General features: G+C 39.2%; 1 protein-coding gene across 2 annotated transcripts; it reads left to right on the top strand.

The window, feature by feature from the left end:
* Nucleotides 1–917: 917 nt before the first annotated feature.
* LOC306798010 (TPA-induced transmembrane protein) lies at nt 918–10,962 on the top strand. Of its 2 annotated transcripts, XR_013773259.1 has the most exons (7): nt 918–1,089; nt 3,748–3,874; nt 4,392–4,525; nt 5,399–5,469; nt 7,446–7,636; nt 8,544–8,638; nt 9,169–10,962. XR_013773259.1 is itself a non-coding variant. In XM_079297769.1 (6 exons), coding segments are annotated over exons 1-6 (696 nt in total). In that variant the 5' UTR covers nt 918; the 3' UTR covers nt 8,546–10,962. The 2 variants fall into 2 exon arrangements, 1 of the variants encoding a protein (XP_079153895.1); XM_079297769.1 differs by having other exon boundaries at nt 8,544–10,962.
* The last annotated feature ends 68 nt before the right edge of the window (nt 10,963–11,030 follow it).

Below are 11,030 nucleotides of genomic sequence, written 5' to 3'. Positions count from 1 at the left end.
ATGGTGAGAGAGTACCTTTGCCTGGATGTGTGTGATGTGATGTGATATCTTGGTGGCAAGAACCAAGGTGAGTTGCACAAAGAGAAAATTCAAATGGTGGGTGAGGGGAGAGGACCCTGAGCCCTTGGCAGGAAAAAGGAGCGAGCTGTTGTGAGTGATTCCAAGGGCACGTGAGAGCTCATGTGGGAAGCTAGTGAAGACAAAATCATCACAGTTGTTTCATAAAAGCATGTAGAGCACAGGTTGAAATTCAAGGCCATCTTTCTCTTCTTTTTAGCTATATCCTTTGAGGTTTTTTTTTACCTGAAAGCAGCTTCTCAGGTTTATTTTGGGTTGTATGTTAAAGGATATAAATTGTTCTTTAACACCAGATATGATTTTAGGCAGCATAATAGCTTGAGGGAGAACAACTTAGAGCACAAAAGTCATTAGTGTTCAGTTACAGAGGGAGACAAGAATTACAAGTGTTGACAAAGCGTCAGCCTAAGCAAATAACATGCTCTATGAACTTTTACTCAGTTTGTGCTGTTCAGAACCACATCTGCTTAGCTGCATGGATAACAGTAATGACATTTTATTGTTTTGGCTGAAAGCACTCTGGTTCCTTTGAAAATCATCCCAGCAAATGACAGCATTGCTGAAGGTTTAGTCACTTGCTTGTAGAGGGCTGGTTCAGGAAGGCAGGCAAACTGGAAAGCCGGGTATTGCACAGCTGAGAGTCAGAGTTCCCACAAATCGATACTGCCTCCGCCTTCCCCTTCTCTGCAGCCAGGGCAGCCCGCTTTATCTGCTCCTCCAAGGAATTCCCCTCATTCAACAGCATTTGGGACCTCTCCTGTGAAAACCATCCCCCCTGCCCGTGTCCAGCCTGGTGTCAGAGCTGCTACTGACCACAGCAGTGGCTGAAAGGAGGAGGAAATGAGCTGGCTCTGTGCTCGCTTCAGAGACAGAGCTCCTCGCAGAGAATCCTCTCCAGAGACAGAAGCAATGAACTCTGCTCAGCACCATGAGGTGATTCAATTCCAGCAGCATAATATGGAGGAAAACAAGGCTGATCACCACAAGAGTCTAAATGGCCAAACGAGAAAGGTAGGAATTTCACTTGTTCATTTGATCCTTCTGGTGGAGGCAGTACTCCTCAGCCAGAGAAATGGCACATTTTGTAGGGGTGATTTAATTTGTGGTTTGAGGGAAAGAGGCTAAAAAATCCATTAAATGTAATTTTTTCTTTTTTGATCAATGAAGTGTTCTAATATGAGGGTGGGAATTTAAGCTGTAATTTAGGAACTGAAACTGTAATTGGTTTTCTGAGTTTTGCTTTCTCTTTTCATGTGCTATCAGTGGGATTCAGTTCAAAACAAAGAAAAAAACTGAGAAAAACTGAAATAAGTTTTAAAACCAGGCTTTCCTTCAGTAGAAGTTAACTAGGAAACAGTGCTGCTAAACAAAAATAAGATGTCCTCGAACAGAGCATGCTGGATTCTCTTACTCTCTGAATAATTTTAGTTGTTAAACATTATGAATTTGTATTAATAGAACACTCCAGAACTTCAGACAAGATCAGCACGTGAATCCCAAGGGAGGTAGCTCCTAATCCCTTAGTTGAAACCTATTGAACAGACTAATTCACAGCAATAACAGATTCACACCCGCCTGCTGCATGGTGAATTGCACAACTTACTGCAGGAGGATTCATTCTGCTGGAGAGACAAAATTCCCTTTGTTCTGTGGTGTCAGGCGTCAGCTACTTCTCCTGGGGTCTGGTAAGGTGAAACAGCTCACTGCAGGGTCAGACACGTTCCAGAAGGTGCAAAGAGGAGCAGGAGAGGGGGGAGGAGAGGCAGGGGTCAGCTAGATCTGTTTGACTCTCTTGAGAAACTTCACCCTTGGGTTTGTCCTTCCCCTTTCCAGAGCTGTTTTCATTCGAGGTCTCTTTATGCTGAGTATAACACCTGGCTGCCCATCCTACACACACTGCTGGGAAGTTGCCATGCTCTGCTTTCTGCTCAGTGGCAGGTTAATTTAATCACAGATGCCCTCCCCACCAGGGAGAGACTTTCTCAGCTGCTGTTGCTTCTTCCCAGCTCCTGGGCAAAGTTCAGAAGGTGTGGGACGAATTGTGGAGCTGAATGTTTTCTTGGGACCAAGCCAATTTGCTATACGTGATTAAGAATTGCTTTTTGATAGTCTAAACACGTAGTGTCTCAATCAAAACTTGGGCTTGACAGCTGTCTGTCTCAACTGATAAAGCTATGCACGATCTCATAGTTGCACTCTAGGCAGTAGTTACTGTCTTCTAAATATTTTTAAAATACAGAACCACATGCTAGTGTTAAGTATTAAACTGAAAATCATACTTCTAAAATATTTTAAAATCAAATTTTTAAAAAGCAAATGTGGCCGCAGCTGAAAGCATGCTGTAAACAAAACCATTCTCAGTGTTTGCCTTTCGTTCTCCAGCAGAGCAAAGTTCTGTGTGCAGAGGTGTCTACACAGTGTTTCCCTTTTTCTGCCTCTGCTGGAGGGATCTCTGTTGTAAGATCTTTCTCTGTGTGTCTGTTTTCTCTCCCTGTTCCCCTACCACCCACACAAAAGCTTTTTGCCAGCTGCTTGCTTCAGCTAAATTCAGTGAAAGCCTCTCTGTTATTCTGTGTTCTTAGAAAGTTCAAAAGGGAAGGAAACCTGGATTAGTGCCTCCAGCAGAGGCTGGTTCCTGCCAATCTGCATGTGTGTGGTCCAGACAACCTGCAGCATGTGCTTTTCCTGATCTGGTACTGAGATCAAAAAGGACATGGAGTTTTCTGCTGCCTTTATGGTGGATGGAGAGGGAGATAGACAACTAATTAAAGAGAAAGCATGGCCTGTTTATGTATTCAAGCCCTTGCTTCAGTCTTCTTATTCTTCTGGCTGTGCAACAAAACAGATTAACTTTTCTGTTTAGCTATCATCTAACCTTCCTCTTTTTTCTTTTTTCTTTTTTTCTTTTTTTTTTTTTTTTTTAATATTCATTCTGCTGGATTAACTCATTAAAAGACTAATTTCTGTCATGGTTTTCAATCTTATTAAAAATTAAATAACAGGCAAAGTAATGTCCTTTCTTTCCCACATGAATGTATACACATGCACAATTACTTTGAATGAAGTTTTCTTTTGACCTCATAGAACAGGAGAGATTTGCATTAAACTCTCTTTTATATACACTCAATAGCCTTCAAGTTTCCAATCTTCTAAAGAAAAAGTAAGTCGGCTCTAAAAGTCTCAATTATTTTATGGAGGGTTTAATGCAATAGTATCTATTGAATAGCATTGCCTTTGCTTTGGGTGACATCAGTGCTGCAGAGGTGAATGATTTTGGAAAAGAGACACATTTTCAGTTGGGAGAGATGAGAAACATTAAAAGGAGAGCTTGTGGAATATGCATATTTAATTCACATAGTCAAAAAAAAAACAAACCATGGAGCCAAGAAATCACCTTTTCAATACTTTAGCTTTATAGGCCATTCAGGAGTTGGCAATTCTGCACAGAAGGGAATGATCTCTCTCAAGTGAATGTCCTTTACCTTCTCTAGGTCTGCATTTTCTCCTGCAGCAGTAGTCCAGGCTGGGAACCACTGATGTAGGGCATTGTTTACCAATTAGGCTCTCCCATTTATGTGGGGATTTTGTTTCTAAATGGGACAGTAGAGAAATGCTTCAATATTTTTTCCTGCCTTATTTGATTATTCAATATGCCCTTCTCTTTTATAGGAGGAGAGAGATCCCTGGAAATCATGCAGGAATGTAGTTTTCTGGAAGTGTAAATTATGGATGGTTATAACTACGATATTTATAGTGATCTTCCTGGTCATTATCATCAGCCCAATTCTTTATTCTAGTAAGTGTTTCACTCTGGGTTACACTAATACAAACAACACAAATGCAACAAAAACATCCTTTAATCTCCTTCAGTAAAGTGCTGAAGGAGCTGGGATACTGACAACAGAGGGTGGTGGTGTAGTTCAGTAGTTGTTGTGAATGCTTTTATCTTAACAGTAATTTGCATCCTGATCAGGTGGCAATTCAAGTTTGTAGCTAAGTGAGAAAATACCACAAGAAGGGATTTGGATATGAGGATGGAAATTGTTTGTAATGCTGGAGCAAGTGCCATGGATGACTTAGGTGCCATGGTGTCACTGCCTGTCAGGTTCTCAGAGCAGATGACTTTTGCTAATGGAGGTGGATGATTGATCTCCATGTGCTGTCACTTTTTTCAGGTGACTTGCACTTTCTTTCTGTTTTTCCCTAGGAAATTTGTAAGAAAGCCACCGTGGAGGAAGCCAAGAGGGTTTTTTTCAATACCTCAGCTAACTGAAACTTTTTTTCTACCCTTTCTATCTCCTTTTGTTTGTTAGATACTTACACAGATGAGGATGACTACTGGGATCCTGATGAACTACTAAGCACTGGAAACTTTCATTATTTTTCAGGAACATTGGAGTTAATGTGTGGTCTCCCACACTTCTCCTCAGAGAACATTACTAAGAGGGTAAGTGTTTATGTGATCCTTGGCAAAGTGGATTCTGCTTAGAACACAACTTCAGTGTTTTGCCTTTTAAGAAATTTCTCTTTCTCTGCGTAGCAACTCGGTCATTTACAAATTCACAAATAAAATTTGTACTTTTAAAGTCTTGAACCAGTAAAAAAAGAATTGTCTGCTTTTAAGCACAATAAGATTTTTTTTTTCCTTTTAATTTGACCATTTGTTAAGACACAGTCTTCACCTTTTTCATAGAGTCATTAAATAATTTAGGAGAGGCCTGTGAAAGTCATGTAAACACAATATGGGCTGAACATCCTGCTGCATGCTCTTACGTGTTTTTTTACAGCCTGGGTTTATAGCTGTGATTTCTGCTGAGCCAGCACAACTCTGAGTTACAGCTGAAATAATCTCAGCCTACCTGGCAGTGATCATTTGGACATGGTGGGAAGGCAATCTCAGGAGAGAGACTGTCCCCTCCACAAAATAAGAGTTAGAAGCTGGTACTAATGAAATGCCAAACCTAACAACATCAGTTGCACACAGCAGCATGAGCACAGACTTTTAGTTCACCCTGAGTGCCTCCATTGTGTTAAGGTTACATAGCAATCACTCAATCAAATCAAACAATTAACTTGTCTGTCAAATTTAAATTACTCTCTACCTTTTCCAAAGCAGATATTTGCTGTTATTTGACCTTCAGCACCGAATTTTATGCTCCTTAAGGCACGTAGTAGGAATGATTTGCTGTGTTTTTTTGGTTTGGTTTAGTTTTTGGGGGGGGGGGGGGCTTTTGGGGTTTGCTGCTGCTTTTTTTTTTTTTTTTTGTGATGGGGGAAAAGAGATTGAATAGAAGATACATAATTTTATTCACTCTCTCAGCTAGCAGAAGTCTACAGTTCATCTCCAGCTTTAGGACGTTACTTTAGGTCAGCTCAGGTGATTTCTTTCAGGTAAGCAATTTCTGTCATCAAACTTATCTGAAAATTACAGGCTTTTGATGAGACATTCATGTGCTTATGTAAATATGTACAATATTTAAATCTGTGAAAAATAGGTTGTTTGGGGTAAATTATGTGTATTAGGCAGTGAAAACTGGTCAAAGGATCCCCTGCTGTTAAATGCTGCTAAAATTACATAATGACAGCCACATATTGTTGCTGTGAGGTATCACATCTGTTATTTTTGGTTCCAGTTGCAGCCCTTAATAAACATATTCAAGGATATTTATTAAAAGGAAAATTGATTGCTGGAGACACTTAAGATTGACATATTTTAAATAATCTTAGATAAATAAAGCAGGGTTCATGGGGAGGAGAGAATAAGTTTGCTCCCAAAAGAGATAAAGGCAAGAGGAAAACACGTGTCTCCTGTCATGGAGAAATAGAAGAGAAGCAAAGGAAGACAGAGAGCTTCCCCAAGGACTTCTGAAAAAGGAACTCTTAGAAAAGAAATCAGAAAGCCAGCAGAAAATCAAGGGAAGCAGTTTTGCAAAGTCCCAGGTCCTTTGAGATAGCAAGGACAGAGGAACAGCCACGTTGGAATGTGGCAAGGGGCAGTCATGAGGGCACTTTGCTCCCTGGAGGAATTGCTCCCTTGCCCTGCCAGCTTTGCTCAACAGTGAATTGCAGCCCCTGAACCTTGTGGGTGCTCTTTATGACTTAGAGCATCAAGTACAAAGCTGTAGTTCTGCACTGTAATGGTTTTGACAGCAAAAACAGTGAGAGACTCTAAGTCAGAAATACAATTTAATAGGAAAAAAGGGAAAAATAAAACACATGCAGTAATACAAAAGAAAAACCACTGATAGTGTCAGAATACAACCTGAAACCCTGCTAATTAGGGTGGTGGTAGAAGTCCAGATGAAGTGGATTTCTTGAAGTAGTGCTTCTGCAGAAAAGTCTGGTAGCTCTTGTCCTCTGGAAACCAGTGGGTAAGGGCTGTTTTGATGTTCTAACATCTCAGTTTTTATCTAGGTAGGAAATGTTTGGCTCCTCCCCCTGGGTGGAGCATCTCCCATGGGATGATGTAATTTTATCAGTCATGCAGTGGGACTGAATGGCCCAGCAGCAGATGAAATCTTCCTGGAGGGAGGATGGGTCATGGGAAAGATAAAGATGATTGCCCCACCTGTTTTTTAACAGCTGGCCCATTAGCAGAGGATATCTCCTACAGAGATAAGAGTCACTGCCCCACCTGGTTTCAGCAGATGGTGATAGAATACATACCTTCGGGCATATCTTTACATTGTAACCTAGGACCTGCACATATATTGATCAGCTAACAACTCTCTCCCTCTCTGCGTCTTGGATATCTCTCTTGCTGTCTCCCTCTCCTTTCCTTTTATTTTCCCCCATTCAAGTGTTTTTTTCAAAATGTTTAGGATTCTATGAGTACAAAAGGTAACTGTTGGATGTAGTCAGTTCTGATAGACCACAAAAAATGAAGTCTCCAGAGATGGTCTCCAGTCCCTGGTTTGTGTAATCCCCTCCAGAGCTGAGGGAGGAGCCCAGATGGGTGGTCCCAGGTACTGCTAACAGGAAAAAAAAGCCTTCCTGCTATTTCCTAGCTAAAATATGCACAGGATATTGCAATACCTCTTACCAGTAGCTTCTTGTGAAGCACCAGTGCTGAAAACCACATCCCATCAGAACATGTGTTCAATTGCCCCTCATGCATTTGAAGACGTCTCTTGCTGGCTTCAAGTATGTCCCCAGTTTAAAGAGCTGTTCTTTCTGAGAAGGGTGGGGGAGGGGGGGGGAGGCATAATCTGGCATCTTTAACAGTTTTCTTTCACAATATTTCTGTTGGAAAAATGTGGTTTTGTTAATCCATTCCATATCCAACATTGATATGAAAAGTTAGCCTTCTTAAAAAAAAAAAATACTGTTTAAGCTTGAAGACATTAATGCATGACTTTGTTTTTCAGTAATGAAAGCTCCACTGTAAATTATCAGCTAGTGTTTTCCGTACCACCGTCAATAGAGGGATTTATGGAAAACAGTATGAACCCAGATTTTATCAGGAACATTTTACGTCAAAAAATTTATGATGAAGATGCTCTTAATCCTGGGACATCTGAATGTGTCAGATTAAAACTCGACCCGGCTTCTTTCACATGTAAGTGCTGTACATTAGAGAAACTATTTACAAAGAGCAGAAGTATTTATGGGAAAGGAGGGAAATATTTCTAGAAACACATTGAGATTCACTAGTATATATGATTTGCATAACAATATTAAGAACATTTTAAAAGAGCTTTCAGAAAGTCTTAACTTAAAACCTGGGACTCACAGTTTGGTCCTCTGATAAGAAAGGGGATAGTGATCAGATCAGTTAGCTGTGGACTCCAACCAAACTTTTCTGATCTAATATTGCATTCTTCTCATATGTGTGTGTACCATAATGGAGAGACAAACAATTAAAAATATTTCTCCTTATTGTACATTTGGTTTTGAATACTGGCAAAACAAATTTTAATCCAAGGGACAAAAAAGACCCCTGATTTTTGTCTTTCTGTATTTTTTTGAAAATTTATTATGCAAAGAAATGCTTTTAAATGTTCATTCTTCCAGGTGTTTTCTAGGCAGTGACTCTAATGACTACCAGTGACTAGATAGTGATTCCAGTGCATTTATATTTGTTCTGATAGGAATGCCTGTATGAAAGTCACATGAGCTTTGAAGTTATACTGAAAACAATTCATGGAACTGCCTTCCCCAGTCCCAATTTACTAAGTCACACCTATGTGCTTTTAGAATAATCCTAGGCTAACAATTCAGCATTGTAGTGTAGGTAAGTAAGGTTTGCAATTTAATCGTATTGGGGGTTTTTGGGACTCTTACCAAGGAACAAGACATCAAAGAGATCAAGAGACATGAGTTTCAATTTTTAGAAGCATTCTTTTCCTTATATATTTACAGGATTCTTAGAAAAAATAGTGTGAAAAGCAAACAGGAAAGAATACATTGAAATAAATATCTAAAGTTTCATTTTAATATTGATATTGTACTGTTTTAACTTTCAGAGAAATTATGGAAAGATTCCTCATCTTCATCACCATCTAGAAGAGATGGGATTCCCTATCTATAAGTAATCCCAGGGCAGGGAACTATTCATTAGGTAGAAACACTTCTAAAATTGTTCTCCTATAAATAATGCCTGTGATGCAATATTGTAAATGGAAAATGTGGTATGACAGTGTTGTATTGCTACAACACCACCGCCTCTTTCTTTTATATTTCAATAATCAGTTCACCCTTGAGAAAATCATGTATTTGATGCATGCTCTCTTGACTTTGAAAGATCTGCTTTGTCTTGCCTTTTGATTAAATCTGAAGCCTCTGCATGAACTTTAACAGCAGTCTTGCACCTGGCTCCTTTCTTTTTCTCTTGGCTTATGCAAAATTGCCTGCACAGCTCCACCTCAATGCTTCCACTCAATTTTTTTATTTTTTTTCCTTCCAAACTATATGCCACATTTCCTTGTTGCTCTTTCCTTGTAAAACAGCCTGAAAATCTAAATATATATATGTGTGTGTGTGTGTGTGTATATATATATATATATTTGGATTCTTTAATTACATGCAACACCTTTGCACTAGCTTCTTAAGAATGCTTTAACTCTCATGATTTCCTTATTCTTCCTACAGTGTCCTTGGATAAGGTGCTCTTTTCTCTATTTTTCTCTTCTTCAAAGTGGAATACAAAAGAAGAAAGCAACAGCATGAAGAGACAGGTCTTGTTTACTAAAGCACCTGAATGTCACAGGAATCTTGAGAGGATCAAATTAGGAGAATTACTGCTTTTGCTACAAGTTAATAGATACTTGATCTCTTTTTGTAAATCTGAGGACTATACCCTTAATTATAGTTCCTGCCCAGCACAGGGGATTAAAATGAACAAATGTAAAGTATTTGCCTTAATAAGGCAGTAAATTGTTGATGAGAGGCCAGATGAGATGAACCAGTGCCAAGAGGAAGGAAGGTGCTAAAGCAAACAACATAGGCCACCATGGCATGAAAGTTACAGACAATGACAGGCTACAACATAAAAATTAAGCATTAACTTTCTGCAGAATGGAACATATTCACCACCATGTGAGTGAAGTATATCTTGTCATTTATTTATAGCTTTATGAATATTACTGCTGTTGCATGGACACTTTTATTTTAAAAAGCATTTTGTATTGTAAGAAATATGTAATGGAAAATTATTTTTCTCTGATATTACTAGTTGGTTTTTTTAAGGAGTAATCTGACAATGTTATTGTGCATTAAATTATTTATTTTTATTCTTAAAGTGACTGTTTTCATTCTTTAGCAGCTTTAGTCTTTCAGCTGTGTGAGTTGGAAAATAGCCCTTGGAATTCTAAATGTATGAAACATGTCTGTCAGAGCTCTGCACTCAAACCCATAGCTGTTGTTGTTGCATGTGTTTAAACTGAGCTTGGTGAACATTCAGGACCAAATTAGAAGTCTGAATGATTCTCATATTTGTGACTTATTCTGATTCCCTCTTGGTTTGTGAGATACAGCATTGACTGTAAGAACTATAATTTCTCTTGCTGAAATAGTCTATGCAGCATACAGCTAGAAGAGAGATTCCTTTTGATTCTTATGCTGGGGAAGGATAAACTTCATGGCTTGCATGGCTTGTCCCAAAAAGCAGCAGGCTATAAAGGTACCAGCAGCAAAGAAATAAAGTGCTGTTGAGATGCTGCTCAATCTTACTGCTCTCACCAAGCCACCTGATCCTTTCCTTGAACACTTCATTATCTTGATTCTAGGAATTGAAAAATAATGTAATTATTAGACTTCTTTATGGTGATATCCATATGGGCATTAAGAGTTGAGAAAGGAGTCAAGCATTAATTTTTTTCCTAGCCATCCTCCTCTACATCCATACCTCTGCCCCAGAACCTCACAGGAAAGAAGGAGGTGCAACTGCAGTAAAAAGTGATATTCAGCAGAACTTGTCTGCCTTTACAGACTAGATCCAGTCAGGGTTTGACCTCTCATTGAAGAAAGTGTCCAAAAAAAGTGGTTTCTGGTTATAGATCTATGAAGTAAATTGATCATGTAAAAGAAAATTAAAAAGTGAATTTGTTATTATTCAATCCATTAGGGACACAGCAGAGTGAGAACACATTATTATATCAAGTTAGATATTTTGTGTGAATGATCAGTATAAATTTTAATAGAAGGAATTAGAATAATACTTTAATGACTGAGACACCTGAGACGTGGTTAAAAAGCAGCTTGTGGAGTGTACAATCAGCCCTTTAAAATCTTCATCTGTGCAGCCACAGCAGCCAGCATGAATTTTGGGCATTCTCAGCTGCCTGGCACAGCAGTGATACCTGCACATGCTGGCAGGGTGTCCATGCACTGCTCTGTGGGACCCATGGGGCCATTCCAGCATGGAAATGGCAGGTGGGAGTCACAAAGCCAGGGCTGCAGCCAGCAACCACATACTAGAGAAGGCTTAAAATCAGAAAAACTGTTCAATATTT

This window comes from Erithacus rubecula (genome assembly GCF_903797595.1).
Source record: "Erithacus rubecula genome assembly, chromosome: 1".
Lineage (NCBI taxonomy): Eukaryota > Metazoa > Chordata > Aves > Passeriformes > Muscicapidae > Erithacus > Erithacus rubecula.
The sequence above is the reverse complement of the archived record's forward strand: the minus strand, read 5'-3'. Positions and strand labels throughout refer to the sequence as shown.

Coding starts and splice junctions, on each gene's coding strand:
- LOC306798010 (XM_079297769.1), top strand. CDS start 919: ATGAGCTGGCTCTGTGCTCGCTTCAGAGACAGAGCTCCTCGCAGAGAA. Junction 1,090..3,747: donor TAAATGGCCAAACGAGAAAG/GTAGGAATTTCA, acceptor TCTCTTTTATAG/GAGGAGAGAGATCCCTGGAA. Junction 4,526..5,398: donor CAGAGAACATTACTAAGAGG/GTAAGTGTTTAT, acceptor TCACTCTCTCAG/CTAGCAGAAGTCTACAGTTC.